Raw genomic sequence first — 23,772 nt, 5'->3', positions numbered from 1 at the left:
CAGGCTCCTGAGGGCTCGTGCTGGGCAAGTGCTAGGCAGCAGATTTTTAGGGTGGCCAGTCCTAGCATCTCAGCATCCTGGCCCTGCTCACTGCTAGCACAGTGGACACATGGGTACCTTCTTTCCAAAGGAGCTTTTTTCTAAGAGGCAAAAGGAAATATTTTCCCCAAACATGGGCCTCCTGGGAGAAGACAGGTTGGTTACTCCAGGTCACGCTTCTTTCCCTTACTTGGCCTTAACGGAAAGCTTCTCTCCAAGTGTGCCCCTCCCCCACTGCCTGGGAGAGGCTAGACCAGACACAGGACAGCCATGCTCCTGGAGAAGGGTGCCACTGAGAATCTGGGACTGAGCTTCGGTCCCAGCTGGGCCCCCATGGGGCTCACCCTTCCTCTGCATCTTGGCACGGAGGTCCTGCCCGCTGGGCCGTGGGCCCGCACCGGCTGCTGTCTCCCCCGCGTCCTGGGCGTGGTCTGACTGGCCCACAGTCAGGATCTGCACTGGGCCTTGGGCCTCAGACTTGTCTTCTGCCAGTGTTGCTGGCCCGCTGGTGCCTGCAGGCCAGACACTCCTGAGTTACATCCAGAGGGAGAGGAGGGCCTGGATTCCCAGACATCCGTGAAGACCCGAGTAAGGGATCAGAGACCCTCTGCAAAACTGATCCATAAAACTGATTTTTAAAAAAATGACTGCTGTCCGCCTGCTAGTGATTGGTAAGCTATGAAGGAATGTGGGCTTCAGCTGGTCTTCCAAGATAAATTGCCAAGAGATGGTTTCAAGTACCTCACATCCTTAAGATAGGCAGCAGTCACTATAAAACCAGCTACGTGGTGGAGAAAACAAGATGGAGAACAAGGATCAATTCAGACCACAGTTGAGGCCAACAACCATTCATGGACATGGCCAGTGACAAGATATCAGAGGCTGGTGTTTATCGTTCTCTCACATTCAGACATACGAAGTACTCACACACATTTAAAACACAGGGCCCGCTGATAAAAGGCTTTGCTGGGCAAACATTTGCCTTCCGGGCAGAGGATCTCCAAGCCTATATCAGTTTTCCAGCCCAAGTGGCCACAGGTTCATAACAAAAGCAAGGTCCAGCTCAAATAAGTGGTAGTTCCTCTGTCTGGCTGAGCTATGCTCAGTGTTTCAGTGAACCCTGATACACCACTGTCCTACAATGATGGTGGCCTGAAAAACCACTGCCTATGGACAAAGGTTGAGGAAGCAGAATCTAGCCAGGACACTGGACATGGGTAGGGACCACCATCATTGCTTTCCTTGATCCCTAGAAATCTTTTCTGGAAAGAGAGGAGCAGGAATGGTCTGGTTGTGGCCCTGGAGTGAGAGAAGCCCATACTAGAAAGAAGCATGGATGGGGAATGCTGCACAGGCCTGGAGCAGGTGGCCTGGATAAGGTGTAATGGCCAGAGGCTAGGACGGAGAGAGCTCAGGCTGAGGTAGGGTAGGAGGAAGGGGTGATCTAGGCCATGGCTAGGGTGGACTTCTGACAGTGTAGTAGGCATGCCCTCACCCACAGCCAGCCCAGGTGCTCTGAATAGGCACCTTGAGTCTACACATTGACGGAGACTGTTGGTCCCTTGCCTCCCGCAAGCCCACAGCGGAAGGAGGGGCAGATCCGTGGAGAAAGCACACTAACCTTTGTGCTTCCCCTTCTTCTCTTTCCTAGAGGCCCCACCCTGGCCCCCTGATGAAGTTGCTGCCTTGGTTCTCTTGGCTGAGGCTGGTGCTGGTGGGTGGGTGGCTCCCAGCTGCACACTGGCAAGTGAGTCGGCCTCTTGAACTGCTCAGAGAAAAACCCAAGACAGAGAGAAACTGAGCATTGCATAAAACCTGCTCCTCCACTCCATCACAGATCCCACCCAGCACCTCCCGCCCCCTACCCCACATCACTTTGGTGCCTGCAGAGCTAGGCCCATTCATCTCCATGCCAAGATCCAGGGCAGGCCAAAGCTATGATCAGGGACAAGGCAGAGCAACCAAAGTCCTGGGTCAGCAAACTGTTCTGAGGCCTGGCAGGGTCAGGGCGATGTCTGTGAGAACTGCTTGGAGTCATACTCCACTTTCTCTCAGACCTCACATGTGACCCAACATCAGGCCATGGAAGATGGAGGAGGAGGACACAAAGGCCGCATCTTCTGGAAGAGACCATAACCAGGGACAGCGCTCCAGGGGAGCCCTCCAAGACCCCAGGTGAAAGCAGAGGGAGCACCCACAGGAAGTGCAGCTTGGTGTGAGAAGCTACACACCAACAGGAAGGCTTCAGAGAGGTTACAGCCAGTGCCCCCACGGCCTCCACATACCAAGACCCTAAGCTACTCAAAATACATGAACAGGGGGTGGGGGTTTAGCCCAGCGGAAGGGCGCCCGCCTGGCGCGCCCAAGGCCCTGGGTTCGGTTCTCAGCCCTGGTTTAAAAAAAAAAAATACATGAACAGTTTCAGATTGCTCTTAAGATTGAGACCAACATTCTCCTGCATGGCTGACTTCTCCATCTCTCCTCCCCTTGGTCCAACTACCCACTCCACCCCCAGGCCCTCTAGGCTTGCTCAGTGCCTTGCACGAACCACATTCTCCTTCACCAACACTTGCTCTGGCTGTTCCCACTGCATTGCTCTCCCTGTCTGATTAAATTCCAGCTCAAGGAAGCTGTCCCCAACTCCTGTCACCCCCTCCCCAGATCTTGGCTTCATTCCACAAAGTGTAGCTATGACCATCTGTTTAACATAGACCGTAAGGTCTATAAAGCAGAGACCTTTACCTGTGTGTGCTCACCCAGGACCCATAGCCTTAATCCAGAGCCTAATGCAAAGAAGGTCCTCAATAGATATGAAAAAAGTGAATGGAATGTGCATGAATAATTACAGCCAGTAGACCAAGAATTTTCACTGGGATGAACTGCTAGTTCTGATACAGGTCAAACTTGCTCATTTTCCTTGAAAGGAACCCCCTGCATTTACCACCAAGAACCAGCAGAGGGCAGGGCAAGGCAGGAAGCAGCCAAGGAATGAGAGGGGAGAGATGGTCTCTGAAACACCAATTTCCAGGACCGATGGCCAGGTGTGCTGCAGCCTCCCCAAGGCTTTGTCCACTACTTAGAGCTGGACAGAGACTGGGCTGCACAGAAGTAGGATGTACCTGACAGATGACCAGTTTCCAGGCAGAAGGCCCCTGGAGGCCCTACCTGGTCTGAAGCCTGCAGGGAACAGTAATTGGCTGAGTTTGGATGCTAGAACACACTACAGCTCTTGTTTTTGAAGTCCTAAGACAAATTCACTGCCCGCGCCCCCCCCCCCCCCTGCATTTTATAGTGGAGAAAATAGACCAGGAAAGGATAAGTGCCTTGCTCTCACTGTCAATGAAGTGAGCAGGTAATTGGTAATAGCAAGACAGAAACTGTCTCCTGACTCCAGTGACACATGTCCCTGGAGGTGTTGCCTCTCTTACTCCAGCCTTCCTGCGGCCTTGGTCCACAGAAACATCTGCCAAATCTGCACATCAGTGACTTCTTAAGGCAGGGTCCTCACATCTGAATGGAGACCCCCACCTCATATGCAGCTTCCATGGTTCAGGTGTCAGGCTTGACAGAGCTGGGACTAAGATGCCCACCTGGTAGCAGGCTAAGCTCCATAGGACCCCAGTTAGTGGCTGCCCTCCCTGCAAGGTGCCATAGCCATCCTAGGTATGACTGCCACATAGAAGTAGAGAAAGAGGCTGTGTGTGTGTAGCAGCTTTTCTTAAGGCAGATGGGCTGAGGCCCCCATCCTCTCCTGCAGAGCCTCTGAAGTGGGGTAGAGACATATTTGGTCTGACTCAGGATGCTGAACACAGAAAGGAATTATGAAGGAGCTTCTCTTTGAGGAGGCAACACAATTTTGTAGAAAGACCATTTGGAGTCTGACAAGCCTGGATCAAAGTCGAGCCCTACTGCTCCCTAGCCATGCACTATAGGCAAGTTGCTCAAACATGGGGGATAGTGAAGATCAAGTCAAAATGCAGTATAACACCTAGCGTCATGCTTAGTCCTGGTAAATGCCTAAAAGCACTCTTCATTATTGTAAATGAAGACTTTCCTCAAGAATCTACATGCACAGAGAGGGGACTGAGTATGTGATGTCACAGCATAGGCAGTAGGCCAATGAGACGTGTGTGTGTGTGTGTGTGTGTGTGTGTGTGTGTGTGTGTGTGTGTGTATGTGTGTGTGTGTGTGTGTGTGTGTGTGTGTGTGTGGGGACTGTGTTAGCAGAAGTCAGAGAAGAATCTGAGGCACTGAGGGGCAGGGAGGCAAGCAATTAGTTTTCTGAGGTGAGCAAACTAGCGGCAGTTCCATGTGGCTGGAAGTTCCAGGTGTGAAAGTAGCCCCCTGGGGAGGGGAGTACTATTGTTGCTCATGTTCTTGCTCCCTGCAAAGCCAGAGGCTTGTAGCCTTGTTGCAGCTGGTGCTATCCATGATACATGATCGGGTAAACACCTGCATGTCCAGCACTAGCCCAGCAGGGGGCAGTGGTGGCTGTATCTGTCTGCGTCTCCCCCCATTCTTTGGCGGTAATAAAGATGAGGGGGTGTCTGGGAGATAAAGGAGTGACCCCCGTCCCAGATAAGCTGCAGCATTTCCTGAGTGTGTATAGATGGGAGTGGGGGGGCTGAGGTGAGGTTGTTGAAGCTCTACAGAAGTCTTGAGCCAGGGGCAGAAATCTGCAAGTGAGAAGCCAGGAGGACCAAGGGTGGAGAGAGCTCTGGGAGAAGGAAAGAGGTGTTTGTCTTGGGAGGTCCTAGCTTGTATGGGGCAGGATGCTGAGAAATGGCTTCTTCTGAGAAGAGAATGGGTGGGGAGCAGGCACTGTTCTACTTTCAAGAGCTGCCTCCTAAATGAGGCAGTGAATAAAATGTTCCACATCAGAAACTGATCTCTGGATCCATAAAGATATAGCCTTCTGGTCCCCACACCTGACTCAGGAGGACACAGCTTGAGTTCACTTGGGAGTCTAAGATCAAAGATCTTGGTATCTCGTTAGCTGCTGCACTCTCTGCTGTGCAGCTGGGCTGGGAGCCCTACTCAGACTGCCTGGACAAACTGACAGGCCTCTCCAAAGTGGTGCTGGGGTATGTATGGAGCAGTGACAGACAGCAGTGTCTTCCAGTCTGTCACTAGGGGGAGGGCTGGTGTACCTTGATAGCTGGTGCTGCCGCTGCTGCTGAGGTAGGACTCCACCAAGGGGGCTTGCTCCTCGGACTGCCGGGCCCGCCGACTCCGGGGCCGCCCATCTGCGTTGGCCTGCACCATCAGGGGCTCCTGGCGCTTCTTCTTCTGCTTCTGTTCCAGCAGTGCCCGCTACAGAGGCACAGGGTAGGCACTGGGGGTGGGGGGAGCTCACCCATCACTTCTACCAGAGTGGGGCTGGGTTCCCAAGTGCCCTCTGGGCCTCCTCTCAGAGTTGGGGGTCCAGGAAAGGGTGGCAGAATCCAGCCCAAGTGGCTACCTTGGCAGGCTCACAGCACAGAGCCCAGTCCTGCAGGAGCAGCAGCTCTGGCTGCTTGCGTTGGAAAGGCCTTATGTACTGGGTTAGTGCTGAGCACCATCATATAAGAGACCCGGCAGGGAAGGCGGGTCTCGTAGGACAAAGCCCCTCTGCCCTTCCACCAGCTCCACTTACCTGCCGGTCAAGCTTCTGCTGCCTCAGGTTGCTGCCCTCATCATCTAAGACACTGCAGAGGAGAGAAAGGGATTCAGAGCTGCCAGGATCTGGCCCAGAGCCCACCACTCCCATGGTGGTTCCTGGTAGTTCCATGAGCCCACATGGGGGAAGGAGGAAGGATGGAGGCTGCCACCTAGAAACTAGTTCAAAACGAAAGGGCTGGGGCACATTGCTGGCGCCCTGGGAGGCACCCCTTGTCCCAAGGACTTCTCAGCCAGCCTAATCCCAGTTAGGATGGGATGAGACCCTCCTCTCAGATTCCTAAGCAGGGCTTGGCTGCAATAGGATTCAAGAGGAAATCAGGCAGAGGCATCTCCGTAAGGCAGGTCCGAGGGATCTACACCTCCAGCTGCATCTGGGGATCTCACCAATTGTCTCCCTCCCTTCCCCTTTCTATCCTTTCTGGAGGAGGCTGGGTCCTCTGGAGGAGACATTCGCCCCATCCTAAATGCTTGGCTTCTGGGCAGGCAGAGTGGAGGTACTGACAACCCTCCCTGCTTACAGGGAGCATCCTCTGCATTGGGAGAATGAGACAAAGAACCCAACCAGTCCCCAGAGCTGGGTAGGGATGCCCGTGAATGCACAGCCTAGCAACCAACCACCAGCCCTTCCCTGGCCATGGATGTGGCACAGACAGCACTGGGTTCATCAGACCTTGGAACTCCACTAGTCATATCTCACCTAAACGGGCACTGCCTCTTTGGAAGGGAGAACACGCGTCGAGAGCTTATCACTCAAGCCACTTAGCTTTCTTGCTAGTCCAAGATATGTCAGGCCCAAATTCTATAAAAGCCAAGGCCAGGATGGCCGCATGGGGTGGAGGGAGCCTGAGGGTCTGAGCTCTGGAAACCCTAGAGTTGCCCCCATGTATGGCAAGTCACGAGGGCAAGACCTGGGTTTGTGAGGTAGTATGGAAGTGTGTGATGGGATCCATCCACATGGAAATGACTGTGTGAGACATGGATGCACGTGTGTGAAGGTCAGCACAATGTGCGGGAAAGGAAAGGTCAAGTCCAAGCACTCCACCGACAAGGTAAAGCCACTTCCATCTTCTCACACACACCCTTTGTAGCCAGAGTAACCATTGATCTCTACGCAGCTCTTCAACGACTCTTCTCCAAGGGAGCCAGCCAGAAGGTGGAAGGAAGTCCACAGATCACAGACTGCCCATCATCCCCCTCTAGCTTCACTTACTACCTCTCTGGCCACAAACCATGTATCTTTTTAACTAGCAGTTGAAGTGGCCCTTTTCCTGTGGGTCACTCTGCGCATGAGTCTGAACCATGATCAGGAGCTGTGTACCAAACGGCCCAAGCTGCCAGAGCATAGAAGAAAACACTGCTTAAACACCTGCCTCTAGGCCTCAGCCTTCCTAAATCAGCCCACCTGTCTGAGAGACCACAACTGCATCTGGGACTCTCTGAGGACACTGCCAGAACCAGAGGACAGAACCATCTCTCCAAACACTTGAGTTGGCTAAGAAGGCACTGCCCCTACAGGCCAGAAGGCTGCAGTGGGGGGCCTCGAAGAAAAGTCCAGGACCTAGTCACTGGTTCATAAGATAGAGCTGGCTGCCTGTGTACCAGCAGGAGAGGCCATTTCACAGCTTGCTGGGGGTGTCACAAGTCACACATGCTTTCAGAGCGAGCGGCCAAGGAGAGAGGTCACCCCTGGGTCATCCCCACCAGTGGTGTTGACTGAGGACAAAGACGATGCTTCCTATGGTGCTGACAGGAGTGTCTAGAGAAACTCAGAAAATGGGACACACACTTTGAGTTAAGAAGTAAGGTGCACATGAGTGGTAAAGCCACTTCCAAACACTGGGTTGTGGTGGCAGCTCAGCTGACAAAAGGTGTTTCCCGAAACTATGTCCACACTGTCTGTCCTATGCCGGGCACACGTTTTCCTACCACAAGCCCAGTCACTGCATAGAGCTTCCTTGATCTTGGTTCCAACCTTCATTCCCTGAGGGAGAAGGATGGCCAAGGGCTACAGGATTGAATAGCACTGATTACTAGGTAAGATTCCAGGTGGAAAGCTTCTAACCAGGGCCTTCCAAGGAAGAGGAATACAACTGCAAGACACTGAGACTCCAGAAGTGTTAGCCATTTCAGAAGGGCCTCAAGAGCTGCCCACCTCCTCACTCATCACCGGAAACATTCAAATGCACAGGGGGGGGGGAGGGTTACCCATCACAGGGATGGAAGCTAGGGGCAAGTAACCATCAGCAGAATCTATCTAGGAGGCACCCAGAGTTGACATGTCTCCGGGGAAACCAGGTCTTGGGTGAGCGCTGCTTTCTAGGAGCGCTGCAAGGGTATGAAGGAGGACCACAATCCCACAGGTACCTGACAATGATCACATCGCTCATTCTGGGTGTTCCTAAGGACACTTCAGCCAAGCCCATCTCTCTCCCTGAGGGGGTGGAGGGGGGAGAGGAGGAAACCCTGGCACAAGGCAGCCAGTGGGAAACAATGATGGCTGTCTCCAGGGAGAACAGCAGGGCCCAGCTCCCCTTCTCCACCCCCACCCAGCTGGCCCTGCCTCCTCATCTCCACTGCAGCACCATTCCCACTGTGTGTGTGTGTGTGTGTGTGTGTGTGTGTGTGTGTGTGTGTGTATGTTTGTGTGTTCGTTCTCATCAACACCTCCCTGCCCTGCTACTTTCTAATGAGCACCGTTCTAGGTTGCACTCAACAACAGCCATGCAAAGAGACATTAATGGTTTCTTAATGACTCGGACTCCAATTGTGGATTCACTGCCAAACCCCGGCTGCCAGCTGCAGCCCCGCCAGGAGATTCGGAAGGAGACAGAGCACACTGACGGATGGGTCTTCCAGCTGACCCTGGCGGTTCCTTCATTAGAGTCGCCTCTCTAGTCATCTCCCCGCAAGGCACTGGAGTGCTTGAGGAGTAAGCCACAATTAAGCAGTGGATAAGAGCTCAGGAACTCCTCTGCTGTAGGCTGGAAAAGCCAGGCATGGCCAATGTAGGTAGGAAGACTGTTTCCATCCTCCTCTTCCAGTCCAGCTTACATGCTAGGCTAAAGCACCAATGCTAACCAGAAGTCAGGGGCAAGAGCTACACCCAACCATCTGTATCCTCTCTTTGTCTGCTTTGCCCTTTCTTCACTCATACCTTCAGTCACATTGGACGTTGCCTCTGCTGGACCCAGGAATCAAATTAAGCTGGCTGTTAATGGAGGACAGGCCACTCAGAGGGTCTGGTGGCAATGCCAGATCTGGGCAATCCAAAACTGTGGCTTCTGTTGCCTAGTAGCTGGCTGAAACATGGCAGGATTTGGGGGCAGCTGCAGAGGGGAGAGGACTACACTGCTCACAGGCATTCCATCATCCCAAGACGGGCTGGTCCTGCCCAAGCATATCAGGTGTATGAATGCCACGAGGGGCACTAGCCCCATCTTGGTAATTTGGAACTGGGAAGCATGCCCTGGAATCAATACCACCTCACCATCATGGTTTTTTTTTCTATTTTGCTTTTTATTTGTATTTTTTTAAAACAAATGCTAGGATTAGTCTAATGCTCAGCTATGCAAATGGATACCCTAAACCACAGCTGGTGCGCTTTATAAAACAAACAGGAGATTGGGAAGTTGCTAGAAGGAATTGTCAAAGTGGTGGGTTGAAGCATTCAGAGCACTTCTAAGCAAAACCTTCATTCACTAACCATACTGCTTCTCAGAGAGCAGTGTGCAAGGGGTAGACCAAGAGGAAGGGAACCCAGAGACATGCTTGGGTTCCTCCCAAGCAGGAACTGTCCACCGTCATGTCCAGCTGGTGGCAGGGACGCCAAAGGAAGCACTCACCCACAGCCGGATGGCATGCGCGGGTTCTTCTGGCCTGAGATGCTTTTCCTATGATCTGGAGTCATGCTTTGCTGAACTGGGGTCTGGAAGGCCCCACTGGGGTATGAGAGGGCTACATCTTTTATCAAGTGTGCAGAGAACCCAGATGTAGTGCCAGGAAGGCTGAGGAAGCCCTAAACATTACCTGGGGTTGCCACTCGGATTCAGAGAAGTGGGCATCTTTGCTGAGAACCACATAAGGTCTCTGCTCTCAAGGAATTTATGACTGTGAGAAAAACATGGGCAGTGGATTCTGTACAGGAGCAGACAGCCATCGACTGCTGTCAGCACAGTCCTATAATACACCTACGGCCACAGCCTTTCTGAGACTCGGCGCTCCATCCATCCCAACTTATAAGAGCTTTGAAGTCCAGCATTACATACTCCTCAAGAGTACAGGTACAGAGAACCTGGTAGAAGCAGAAATAAAAAGGCAAAAATATTCCGTTCAACTTTAGAAATGAAATGCTCTTTCCCTTTTAAACCAGATGAGGCGAATCCATGACCATTATACACTGCTAAAATTACCCATAAGAAGATAATCATCAACTATCACTGCTTTGAGGAAAAACAAGCTGAGTCCATGGAATGCAAGATGCAACCATTACAGAGGGAGGAAAAAGCCACTGGTAGAGCTCCTGAGAAGTCAGCTGATTCCTCTCCCCCCAAATGAAATGCCACATCCCAGTTCTGACATGCTGGGACATAGGGAAACTTCACGCTAGTCAAAGCACGTGCACATAGGCTGCCTTCATCCCCAGATGCAAGCAAACCACCTTGTCTGTCTTCTGTCCTAGTTTTCTCTGTGATGAGACAGGCTGGTGGCTTTGCCTGCAATCAGCAACCCAGTTTATGCAGGGGAGTAAGAATCTCCTTTTCTTAGTCCACATCTCTCCATTCTAGAAGTCAATATTCCAGGTTCAATGTTTTCCCAGGCTCTCCATACATGCCCAGAAAGATGGCATGGAGCGGGGCGGGGGGGGGGATCTGCAACTTCTGACTGCAGCCCACCCACAGTTGGAAACCTATCCTCTCCGCTGCAGAACAAGAAGGCAGGGGATGGGAATGGAGGAAGTGCAGAGAATAAGGAAAGAAAGCGGGGGTAGAGGGGATACTAGAGTGCCAAGCTGCTCATCACATCCAGGCTTCCAGAGAGGCAAGATTTAGTGTTCTGGGTTGAGTATGGAAGGGATGGTGAGGAGTCGCTGGGCTAGGTCACATCCAGTCACTCACTCTGCAGAACACCAGTACCCAGGGCATTTGCCGGAGCAGAATCATTTCCCAGAGACAATCCTACCTCCTTCACACTTCGCCAGACTGAGGTAAATGTTCTCTCTAAAAAGGCGCTGTCTCTTTCTCTCTCAAGCTGCTTTGGCCTTTGGCTCTGGCTCCCTAAGAAAAGCTTCCTTGAAATATAACCTAGCCTGGCCCAGCCTCCAGGATGCCAGATCCTAAAACAGGCCATCATCCCCACAGTCATAGTGCTGCCTCCCTACCATCCTTTAGTCTGTGGCTACCTGCCAGCATCTGGATGTCCTCGCTGGTACTTCCATACTGAAGTCCACTCAGCCCAAAGGCACTGCCTTTACCTCTGCTGGACCGCGAAAAGCTGTTACTCTATGGGGCCCTTCACTACTATCTAGAAGGTTTCTCAGCTCTTGTTTCAAGAGACACCAGGATGTTCCAGAGACGATCTGGGCCCTCAGCCTGGATGTGTGTTCAGGACAGTTGCTCTTTTGAGTCAGCACTGCCTCAGCCCTCAGTGCCATGTGAGCCTGCAGTGTGAGTGCACATCTGCAGGAGATCCTATGGGTGACTTACATGAGTACGTGTGTGTATGTGAGTGTGTGTGTGTGTGTGTGTGTGTGTGTGTGTGTGTGGTGTTGGTGGGGAGATGCAAAATAATCTGGAAATCTCTGAAGCTCCCACAGGAGTTGAGATTACAGGCAACAATGCTTTTCCAGAAAAACTCAGGCCAATTACAGGTGACTGTTTGCAGAGAGATCTGCTTCTAACAAGCCTCAGGCGGTTTCAGCTGGTTTCTGTGTCAGAGTCTGTCTGGACACTCATGGAAGAGCCCTGTCAGAAGAACTCAGCCAGTGAATGGGGTCAGGCCCCTTCCATAAAGCAGGCCGTGTTGTTAGAAAGATCCTGGTCTTGCCTCCCACCAGCACGTGTGCACCTGGGTCAGCTATAAAAAGTGGGTCTTAGCAGCCCAGCACTCTTTTTACACACATACTTCTCTAGGAAGCCTCGAGACAGTCCCGTAGCCCATGGCAACCACAGAGCCAATAGGTAGCCAGGGATCTGGTGCTGCTATGGCGATAAGCTCCTTTCCCTGGTAATAGAGAGGATGGAGTAGTGTGGATGGGGAAAAGGTCTGCACCTGTGTGGGGCTAGGCACGCTACCTCCAACCTCCTCCCACAAAGCAGAGAACCTGGGCCTTCCTTGGGTCAGGCCACAGCGTGTGGGAATAAGAGGTGGACTTCCCTGAGTGTGCGTGGGCTCTGAAGTGCTTTTGTGCACGTGAGTGCACTTCTGTGTATGTGAGCACTCTTGTTAACGGAGAAGATGACTGAGCTTCCCAAAGACACTTGGGAGAGAGTAGTGCATATGAGGTATGCACCTGTGGGTGCTAAGAACTGGTGATCGTAGAGGCCTGTGCACGTGTAAATGAGCAGCCATGTGATCTCGGTTCAGAGTAACTATCCTCACGAGCCATGCTTTGAGGCTGGGAACTGACCAGGAGGTGCATCTTTCATTTCATGCGAGGAAGTCCTGTGGGCACAAGCTTGCCGATGGATGGATGGATGGATGGATGGGTGGGTGGGTGGGTGGGTGGATGGATGGATGGGTGGGTGGGTGGGTGGGTGGGTGGGTGGGTGGATGGATGGATGGATGGATGGATGGATGGATGGATGGATGGATGGATGGATGGATGGATGGGGTGGGTGTGTACACAAGCCGTACAGGCGTGTGACCCGACCCGGGTGCTGGGCCTTAGGAGGGGATTCACAGCCTCCTTCCCCAGGCAGCCATATGGTGCTGCCGAATCCAACCGAGCCCAGAGACCCCTTCCAGCAATTCAACCAACAAGGGGGCGGCGGGGGGTGGGGTGGGGGCCCGAGAAGGGTGTGCAGCAGAGCAGGTGGGCTCAGACCCCAAAGTTGGGGGGTCGGTAAAAAAGATCAGCGCCTCCACCCTCCGCCCTGGGCTTGGAAACGATAGGATTATGGGCGCCCTCACGGTTGGAGGGTGCAGTGCCTCCCCACCCCCCGCCTCCTGCACCCCCCGAGTTGGAGAGGGGGTGGGGGCCGGCGCCCGGCGTACCTGTAGGGAATCCAGTCGGAATGCGGCTTGGAAGTCATGTCTCTGGGGGGCGGGGCGGCGGCGGCTGCGGCTCCGGCGGAGGTCGGGGCCCGGAGGGGCTGGCGGCGCGGGGGCCCTACTCAGCTCCCGGGCCGCCCCGGGCCACATCCTCCCGGGCAGGGGCGCTGGGCCCCACCGAGGCCCGCGCTGCACGCCAGGGCCCCGGCCGCGCGGGTTCCGCGAGCGGCTGCCGGCGCGATGCGGTGCGGTGCGGTGGCGCTGCGCGGTGCGGTGGTGGGCGAAGCAGCCGGAGCGCGCGCGGGGCCGCCGCGGGCGGGAGCGCGCGTGGAGCAGGACCGCCGCCCGCCAGCCCGGCACCGCACCACCCAGCCCCGCCCCGCCCCGCCCGGCCCGGCTAGGCCGCCCGCTCTGCGCCCAGGGCCTCTGCGCGCTGCGCTGCTCTGCGTGGCAGCCGCGGCTCCGGCAGTCCCGCCTCCCCGGCCCCGCCTCGGCCGAGAGACCCCACCTTCGGGCCCCCTCCGCGGGCCCCGCGACGCGCGCGCGCGCGCCCAGCCCTTCCCCTCCCCGGATCCTCCACAAGCCTCGGAGCCTCAGTTTCTTCTTCCTCTGTGAAGAGGGGGATTGATCTGGAAATCCATCCGTCCCCGCAGAGGGTTGAGGAACCAAGACGGGCCCAGCACGGAACCCCCTCCTCACCCACAGCTTTTTAGTCCTGGAGCTGTTTGGCAGGCAGGGGGAGCGCCACATTGGGGGGGCGGAATGTCCCTCTGTCCCCCCCCCTCCAGCCCTTACAAAGTTAAGAGCATTTAACATCCTAGCCTTACTTCCCAGAGGATAAATAGTCTCGTGTGAAGATGCCCTGCTGCCAAGATCTCCACCACTGGACCAGACTCTCCCGGCTTCCTCCCCTAACCACGTCTGGCTCATACCAAACACAACCACCACCAAGCCATTTGGACTCTGCATTGTTTAACCATCTATTGGAACTCATCTACCCCTCCCCACCACCCTAGGAGGTGGGCGCTATTATCACGCCTCTTTATCCAGCCCAGGAAACTGCAGCGCCGACAAGGCAAGGATGCAGTGTGAAGTTGCATAGCTGGTCACACACAGTGTGGTTGGTCCACAGCCCTACAGCTTCACCTCCTTCTTGCCTTTCGCAGTTCCTGCCGTACATAGGCACACATAGCCTCTTCTTCAGCTTCTGGGTGTGCGGCACGTCAAATCCATCTGTCAGCCACAGCATCAGTGCTCGCAGAACACTATTAGCGCCTCGGACTATGATCAGCCTCTAAAGCTGTCCCTGTCACTGTGGACAAAGAACAGGCAACATGAACTACCTGGGTGTGAGGCGTGTGGTACAAGGATGTGGCCTTGTGAGTTGGGATGCTTGGCCTGGCCTCTGTTTTCACCTGACAGCCTCCCAGGAAGGGGAACAAAGAGATGTTGGTCCCTGCCTTAAAGGCCACAGCAAGGGAGCAAAGCAGCTCTCTACAGACCTCTGTCCTTCAGGAAAAAAAAAAAAAAGTCCTGCTAAGAAATCAGAGGCCCTACCTTCTTGTCCACCCCTCCCTAAAGCTATAATTCATAGGCATGTGGCTATAGAAGACTTTCTCCCTCAAGAATTGGGAGGCTATTTCCCCCTTTATTCTCAAATTATCTGACACCTTAATGCAATCAGAATTAAGTTGGAAAGTCTCAGGAGTCTGGAATAATTGAATCTGTTAAACAGATACGTTAGGCTCCATCCTAAGGGAGTTAAATCTGTAGGCAGAGGGAAGTGCAGAAATAAGATGTGTCTTGTCCTGCAGAGGCTGTGTGTGCACATGTGAGGAAGTGGGGGGCGGGGATTCTGTGCCAATGAACACACAAACACGTGTGCGTGTGTGTGTGTGTGTGTGTGCACATGAACATGCATGGGGGGACAGGAAAGACAGAGGGAGTCCTGTAAGTTGGAACGTGTCTGCACAGGTCTGTCCTGAGGTGTGTGGTGCAGGGGAAGATGTGGGTATTCTACAGGGCTCCCAAGTGTTCACTTAAGTGGCTTCTCTGGTTGATGCTTTAAGTTTATGCTCTCAGCCTTCATCAAAAAGCCACTCCACCAAGCCAGATGAAGAATTTTGCACTGGGCCATGGATAAACATTTTTCTTCCCACTGTGCTGTACAGTGACCTTGAAGAAGGGTGGAAGCTTTTCAAAGTTAGCCTGAGGAACTGAGGAACAAGGCCATCTCTATGAAAACGCTACCACACAGCATTCCCACTATGCCTTTTAGGCCACCTGACCAAACGCTGCAAGAATGAGGTATTTGCTATGAATTTAAATTCTCCTTGCATTTTAGACATTTTCAAACATGAGGGTAGCTTATGAGAGGGTTGGGGAGAGACCTTCATATCTGCCACCTAAACTTGAAGAGCCTGATGCCAGACCAGCTCAGAAAGGCCAGTTTGTCTAGGGAAGTGGCTAACATTGGCACCTTGTCATTTACCCCATGGATTCTTGTATCTTAAGCAGTTTCAGTGAAAAGGGACATGCTTTGTCAATTCTTGAAATAAGGGGACATGAACAAAAATTGGTATCTATTCAAATTGGGCCCTGAATGGTGGCTTGGCGTGATGACCTTGCAGCCCAAGGAAGGTAATTCAAATGCAGTGGCTCACGCCTGTAATCCTAGCCACTCAGGAGGCTGAGATCTAAGGATCATGATTCAAAGCCAGCCCAGGCAGGAAAGTCCATGAGACTCTTATCTCCAATAAGCCACTAGAAAACCGGAAGTGGCGCTGTGGCTCAAGAGGTAGAGTGCTCACCTTGAGCTGAAATGCTGAGGGACAGCGCCCAAGCCCAGAGTTCAAGCCCCACAACTGACAAAAAAAAAAAATCCATTAGCCCCTCTAGGCTCAAAGATTGATGCAGGGCTATGGTGGTTTGGGGCAGGGTTCAGGTATGAGGCTGCTTTCTGGGATCTTTTAGTTTGGCAGTGGAAACAAGGAAAACTCATGACTGTACCAGTGCCAAGGTGTTCATGATACAATGCAGATGTACAAGTACCAAGGGCAGAGAAAGAAGTGGAGAGACAATTAGTGGTACTGGAAGAAGAAAAGCTACATTAAGATGAGCCTTTTCAAAGGGTGCCAGTGGCTCATGCCTGTAATCCTCTGAGGATCAAAGTTCAAAGCCAACCCAGACAAGCAAATCCAAGGGACTCTTATTTCCCATTAGTCAGCAAAAAGCTGGAAGCAGAGGTGTGACTCAAGTGGTAGAGTGCCAGCCTTGAGCAAAAAAAGCAAGGGCCTGAGGATCTGAGTTCAATTCCCAGCACCAGCACGTGAGCATGCACATACACAATGCACATACACCCCACACACACACGTATGCATGCACACATGCACACACACGCCTGACCTAAGAACTGAAAAGGATAATAGTTGAGTTGGGTGAGTAGAATTCTTCTAGACTAATGAGAATGGGAAACATAGTGGTTACCAAGATTCTATGACTGGCTGGGGACTGTTTCAGATAGGGTAACATGAACAAAGAGATTACATGATCAATGCTCTTGATAATCAAGGTGCCAATCAGCATGGTGGCATGAATGGTTCCATATGGCTGAAGAAGGATCTGGAGAGCTAAGGTAAATGAATTCAGATCACTTCACACAACCAGGCTAGCCGAGGGAGTTTGGATCTTATCCTATGACCAATGAGAAACCACTGAAGGATAAACGGTAACCGTAAGATAGATAGATTTAGAGGTAAATAGAGGATAGAAGACAGAGCTAGCAATAGTGGAAACTGCTGGGTGGCTCCTAGAAAAGTTGGTCAGGGACCAGGTAAAATTAACGTGGGTGGTGACAAAGTATCAATCAGGGTTTGATTAAATACAGGCTGTATATCCACAGGATATGAATCAGTAAGCACCCTTTGTGGTGGAGCTTTGGATGAGAGAGGAACAGGTTTGTAGGACGGGGTACCCTTGTGAGCACCAGAGTTAGTACTTCTTCAGATCTATCAGGTAAAATACCTGGTAAAATAGGAGTCCGTCAGTGACCAGAGAGCACCCTTTGTACTTTCCTATTTAAATAACTACAACATTTCAAAGACCATGGCTACATTCTTTATGAGTAAAGTAAAATAAGTAAGCCTATGGATGTCTCTGAAAAAAAACAATGTAGGGTTACCATTAGAACAAAAAACAGCATGCCTATTTTCCAAATCACTGCTGAGCATAAGAGCAAATAATCTATACACACACATAAAAGCATAGTGTTCAGGAAACATAAAGCTCATAGGGCATTAAACAGGGTAACAGGAATAAAACTGAATGTAATGGGTATGAAATGGATATAAATAGCCGCTGAGCTTGGATCCTACATAGCTCTCATTTGTGGAGGGCATGCTCTATGCCAGACACTCCTCTGTGTATCTCATAAAAGCAAATGTGGGTGACAGGATGGATGAAACCAGACTAGGTTCCCATCAGAGCGCTGATGGAATAGTCACCACATTCCAAAGTGAAGCAGAATACCCTAAGCAGGTCATGAAAAAGCCTGGGTCTGTTTTTATCATTGGCTGATACCCTTACACAATTATGAGAGAGGCTGAAAAGAAGGGTCGCTTCAGGTTGGAAAATTCTAGAGAGAACTCTTGGGGTCCAGGCATCCCTAGTAATTGAGAGGGATAAAGGAGGCTTCATGTTATGGAGATCCCAGGAGAGCTTAATGTATGGCTATGGTAGTCTTAACCACAATGGACCAGCGTTGGTCCATTGAGCAGGTAGCAGCTGGCTCCCTTGATGGCAGAGCAGGTGGTGGAGTTTCGAGGTCAGCCTGTGCTCTGAGATTTGCAGGCCAAAGGAAACACAAGTAGTTCTTGTGAGCTGCTATGGGTTTCACCAGAGAGCCAGGTGTGACTGGTTTAGCTCAAAGCTGAAAGGCCTTCCTCCTAAAACATGGTGGCGCCCGGGCGAGGGGATGAGCACAAGTTTTCTAGGGTCTGAGAAGAGAACCAGAGGAAGAGCTACAGGGAATCACCCACATCAAGGGAGTGGCAGGAAGAGAACTCACTAATAGCATGGTCTCTAGGATGCTACCAAAACACCCCAAATGACAGAGAAGGCTAGATAATATAGAGCAGCTTACTAGATCTGAGGGTAGTCACAGAACTTGCCTTGTCTTCCTCTTCCCTCCCTTCTTCCTCCCTCCATTTTGGACCCTGGAAAAGGTGAGATGGTCATCTGCAAGCTGGACCTTTTCTCCACAGGAAACTGTTTTACGGCAGACTATACTGGGCTGGAGGAGTTCATGTAATTGAAATTCAAGAATTTATCATAATAGGTAAGGCACTTATTATTGATGGGATGACATTTGGTTATCTGCAAATGACCAGAGCAGTCTAGGACTTAATTAGTCCTAGATAAGTCCTAGGACTAAATCTTACCTAATTTTTGTGTGTGGGAGGAGGTGGGGGGGGGCGGGGGAGGAAGAGTAGCTCTATGAAATAAATGTGGAGAGACTGGGAAACAAAAATAAAGTTTGCTTTATGGTGATATCTCATGAGTCATGCCTATTCAACTTAATTATACATGGTCCCTTACAATTAACCCTCACTACAATGCTGTGAGGTAGGTATTATCATTAACCCCATTTTACAGATGAAGAAACAAAAGGGTCCACATCATCTGCTCAAGATCACACGGATAAGTGATAATGTTCATTTTCAAATTCAGGCAGCATCTGCTAGAACCCACAGTCTTAACTACCATCCCAGATACGAATAGCCAAATTATAAGAGCCTTAGCTCTTGACTCATTATCTCCCATTCCACAAATCTAGCCAAAGCAAACTCCCAATGGAGTCAAAAGTTGGTGCACAAATACATTCATTGACATTTTAGCTGGGGTAAGAACATCTTGGGACTCAGTTAAGCAAATAATTCTGGCTTCACATGAAGCTAGTTAACTGATGAAATCAGTTAAGTCTCCTTTATAGGGAACCGTGTGTGTGTGTGTGTGTGTGTGTGTGTGTGTGTGTGTGTGTGTGTGTGTGTGTGTGTGTGTGTGGTCAGTATGGGGGCTTAAATTCAAGGCCTTTGTGATTTTCTGCTCAAGGCTGTCACTCTACCACTTGAGCCACACCTCTACTTCTGTTTTTTTTGCCATAAGAGTTTAAGAATCTCTTGAATTTGTTTTCCCAGGCTGTCTCTGACCCATGATCCTCAGATCTTAGCCTCTTGAGTAGTTAAGACTACAGGTATGAACCAACAGCACCTGGCTTATGGGGAAGTTTTAATGACAAGAGGAACAGGTTTGTGAGATATTCCATGTCTTGCCACAAATAGGTCTACAGCTGCCAATATGTGGTGTCATTCACAGGCTGGCAAAGATATAGCCCAGTGCACTGGCTATGCTATCCTAGTGATTGCATGCTCCAGTACCTGTGGTCCTGCCCTTCCTGGTGCCTGCAGCAACTTTTAACTCTAGCTTTTGGACCAGGAGAACTCCTTGTGACTCCTGCATGGAACAGACAACATCCCACTCTCATGGTTGAGATGATAAACAAAAACACACATTATTGGTGCACAATGAATTTAGCAACTAAAAATTTTAAAGCCAGGTGGGCTGAACTACCAGGGAAGTTGACACCAGGTGGTCACTCAATAATGCAACCAGGCACAAGAAGCTCCTGCAATTCTTAGCCTGGTTATGTTGGCAGGAAACAGGAGAGTGTGGGAAGGAAGGATGTTAAATCTTCATGTTTGTCTTCCACCCTGTCCACCCTGCTCCATTTTGATGCATTTGCTGAGTGTTTCCTGGCCAGGGAGACCCAGAGTAGAAGCACAGTGTCCCTGACCGGAGGCAATTTCTGTTCCTAACCAAGCCCTTCTGCCATCTTGCCCCCAGCAGCCAGGAGTAGCTCTCCCAGGAGCAGAGGCTGGGGTTTTAAATAGAAAATAAGGGCTGCAGAGTCTGAGGCCCAGGCCCCCATGCTCAGCCTCCAGGAGAGTTTGTTTTTACCAGCATTATTGGATTTGCAGATAAGCAAAAAGGAATTAAGCTGATCAGGAAGAGACAGAGAGAGTTCTGATTTGTTCATAAGGCAAGATTTATCTAGAAGAGCTCTCTCCTTTGTCAAACAGAGAGCTATTTCCTTTATATCCTCTAGCAAAGGACATTTTATTTTGTAACCTTTTAGAAAAGCTCATGAATTTGTTTTTGACCTGTTTTTTCCTCATCTAAGCAAACCAAGGTTATTGAAAAGGTGAAATGTATTTTAAATAACCCTTCTCTGAATGCACAAATGAATCTCTAAAGCTAGAGAGATTTCAGTCCCTCAAATGCAATGTAAACTATGTTTCTTCCCCCCTCCCCTCACAACATACCCAATGTCCCTTCTAAGGCCCTTCCCTATGGCTGTAGCTATTCATAAACATCAGACACTAAAGCCACGAGGCCATTGAAGATGGTAATGGAGTCGAGTTACCTCTTTGGCTCGGTTTTCCATCTCTAGAATGGAGCTAAAACATCAGGAGAAGCCTGGTGCCAGTTGCTCACACTTGTAATCCTAGCAGAGATCTGAGGCTCAGGGTTAAAAGCCAGCGCAGGCAGGAAAGTCTGCGAGACTCTTATCTCCAACTAACCACCAGAAAATCAGAAGTGGCACTGTGACTCGTGATAGAGAGCTCACCTTGAGCTGAAGAGCTCAGGGACAGTGCCCAGGCCCAGAGTTCAAGCCCCACTGTTGACAACAACAACAACAACAAATACCTGGAGACCTGTAGGTACAGAAGGTATAAAGGAAGGAACACAAGTCCCAGATCTCAGGTTCCAGTCCTTACTGTGTCGCTAATGTGCTGTGTGACCATGAATAGTTCTCTCAGTGCCTCATGTAAATCAGAGTAATTTCTAAGGCTCCTTTCAGAACTAGCTGTCTCAGATATTTTGACTCTTGACAAACGTCTTTCATCTCAGCAGGGCTGTTAGGAGATGAAAGATGAATGTAGTTTGTTCAACTCTACCAGAAAAATAGAATGCTTGCATTTTATAAAAGAAACACAAAGTAGTGAACACAGGCAAATAGGGCAGCTGAATTCTTTTCCTCTCTGTCTTGCCAGGGACTATTCCCCTAGGCTCACCTTTAAATGTCACCCCTAAGCTGGGTTCTGGTGACTCACGTTTATAATCCTAGCTGTGCAGGAGGTTGAGACCTGAAGGATCAAGGTTCTAGGTGAGCACAAGCAGACAATCTGTGAGACTGTGACTCCAATTAATCAGTAAAATGCTGGTGTGGAAGCATGGCTCACATGGTAGAGTGCTAGCCATGGAGCAAGAAAGCCTGGTGAGAGAGCTCGGCCCTGAGTTCAAGCCCTCATACTGGAACATAAGATTGTCACCATGAAGCGGAGACAAAGTGTGCCTTGCCTACTGCCCAGGGTATTCGAGGCTGAATCAAGAGCAGGAATGCGAACCTGCCAACGCTGTTTCAGTCCAAAGTACCACAAAGAGGAGACAGCATTTAGTTATTAGCGTTCCCACTCGTTTCAGCCCTCACAGGGCTGCACTGTGCTAAGTGCTCGCTGCAGTGACCTCATTGATTGCTCACAGCAAGCCGAGGAGCTATTAGACAGAAGGAAGCCTGAGCCCCTGTGGGGTGTCCTGACACAAGGATTTACTCAGCCTCTGTGAAAGCTTCAGCCAACAGGGCTACTGCCCATGGAGATGAGGACTACCACAGGTGGTCCCACCTGCTGCCCTGCCTGGGTTCTAGGAGGGATGGGAGGAGGCTTTCTTATTCACTCTAGCATCTCTAAGTTCTGGCACGGGGATGAGGCAAGGTACAATGGCTTCTAGACTTCCTCAGGTGTGATCACATCCTGTCAGGTAGGATGAGATGGGGCAGTACCCACCGCAGCCTTATCCAAATGCTCTAGACCACTTCCTGCTTCCTGGTCCTCACCCCTGTCCACCTTCTTGTGGTCTCTGGGACTACCACCCTCCTGCTTAGTCAGAGCCTGGTTCTGCACCCCCAAGAGAAGGTGGGTGCCCTGCAAATAGGAGCTCAGCTTAGCAGGACAGGGCCCTCATTGCTGACTTGGACTCCTCATGCCAGTGGGCCCTGTCTCAGTCTCATATTTCTCAGGACTTCTGAGGTCTCTCTGGAAATGGAAAAGTTGGGACAGGCCCCAGAATGGACCTGAGGACTCTGTTGCCCTGCAGACACATCCAGCCCTGGAGGTTTGCATGTTCCTCTGGCTCAGGAGAGCTCTGCTCTGCCCCTGCTCTGCTTCAATCACACCCAAGGTTTGGCCACTGTGCCTCAGCCTCTCTGCTTTTTATGAGCTACTGATGTCCATTGTGAGGGTGGGGGGACATAAACACAATCAAACTTATTCTTAGCTGTGCCCCCACTCTCTTGGCTTCACAGACTTTTAGATCCTCCCTTAGCCCCTTGCAGGTGATTAGACTTTTGCCCAGGATATTGGTAATTTCCTCACGTGATCTGAAGATGCTGTCTCATACTTCAGGAAACCTAACTTCTAGGTCAAAGTCCCTGACCTCTTTGAGACCCACAGACAAGTCCCTTCCCCATTTTCTTGGCCTCAGTGTACCCATCTATAAGATGAGGAGTTTGGGATCAGAACATTCCAAGGCCTGCAGTGTCACAAGAAATTCTGTGGTAAAGAGTCCTGATAATCTACTCAAAACCACACATTTTCACCCTGACTCCTGCAACTGTTTTGAAAGAGCAGATTAGGAGCTCTCAGACCCAAGGGAAAAAAAGGGCAGAGGCTCTCATACCTCCCACACCCAAAAGACAAATGAGAGGTGCAGGATGTACCCTGGCAGTGGGCCTGAATTTCCCTTCCTATCCATGGAAAAAAGTAGAGATGATAAGCACTTATGAATCACACAATGGAAAAAAAAATGACACTGGTCCTAGGAAAACTCAGAACAGTCAATAAATAGGTGGAAAACTGCAATCTCCTCCTCCTCCTCCTCTTCATTTACTATCCAAACTGTCACCAGGTTCCTACTGATGTTCAGTGTTGCTCACCTTGTCCGATGTCACCACCTTTGTCTACTATAATCTGTGGTGTCAGGGTGGGCTCCTGAGACAGAACCACTGAGTTGTTTTGAACCAGGCTCTGCCATAAGCTACCTTGCGTGTTCTGGAGACTTAACAGTTAATATATGGAACCACATGACACAGGCTGTGCTGTGTGAGTTAGCTGTTCTTATATAAGGATCTGCACCCCCTTTCTCTTGGCCCCCTGCAGTCTGTTCTCACATGACAGAGAGGGATCTTTTCAGAATGCAAATCTATCCTTGCACCTGCTGCTTAAAATCCCTAGCTAGCCTCTCTTGTTCAGAGACCAAAATTTTAAACAGTTCCTTCTTACAAAGCTGATCAAGTGTTCCTTCTCCAGCCAGGCTTGTCTGCTTTCAGACAAGCCAAGTTCTCACTCTGTTCACTGTTACCAATGTTCTCTGCTGGGCTAGGAATCCACCTCTCATCCACAGGCCTTAGAGCTGAGCCCCCATGTTCAGGCTCAATGGCTCTCTATCTACCCAACTACAGGGCCAGACTACCTGTATTTCTTTAAACTTCCTGAGGGGTCGCTGGTGAGCAATCATTAGTCGACAACATGATACATATATTACATTCTGGGATCCTAAGAAAACTTAAAGGAATCAACAAGAAAATTACCAGAATCAGAAAGGTTCCAGATAAAAAGAGAATAGTCAGTAACATTTCTACATGAAATAATAACCATTTATATAATGAACATGAGCTAGCTACAATGGCAAGCACTACATAAAAGGTTTTAAAATAATATCAATGCAACTAACTCATGGATCCATACG

At 50.8% G+C, this 23,772-nt stretch overlaps 1 protein-coding gene across 3 annotated transcripts in view; it reads right to left on the bottom strand.

Annotated features, from left to right (window-relative positions):
• Nucleotides 1-23,772, bottom strand: part of Tub (TUB bipartite transcription factor) — an 83,833-nt gene that overhangs the window by 9,055 nt on the left and 51,006 nt on the right. Inside the window, exons 1-5 of one of the 3 annotated variants that reach the window (XM_070035240.1) lie at nt 12,913-13,163; nt 5,675-5,726; nt 5,190-5,352; nt 1,661-1,804; nt 384-551 (exon numbers count right to left, since the gene is read on the bottom strand). In XM_070035240.1, coding sequence (XP_069891341.1) covers nt 384-551; nt 1,661-1,804; nt 5,190-5,352; nt 5,675-5,726; nt 12,913-12,950 — 565 coding nt within the window. In that variant the 5' untranslated portion in view covers nt 12,951-13,163. Of the gene's footprint in view, nt 1-383; nt 552-1,660; nt 1,805-5,189; nt 5,353-5,674; nt 5,727-12,912; nt 13,164-23,772 lie in introns of those variants that run through there. The other 2 variants (XM_070035239.1, XM_070035241.1) reach the window with 2 other exon arrangements.

Source organism: Dipodomys merriami, unplaced genomic scaffold, assembly GCF_024711535.1.
Source record: "Dipodomys merriami isolate MVZ:Mamm:240054 unplaced genomic scaffold, mDipMer1.0.p SCAF_25, whole genome shotgun sequence".
Lineage (NCBI taxonomy): Eukaryota > Metazoa > Chordata > Mammalia > Rodentia > Heteromyidae > Dipodomys > Dipodomys merriami.
This window is presented reverse-complemented; position numbering and strand designations above follow the sequence as displayed.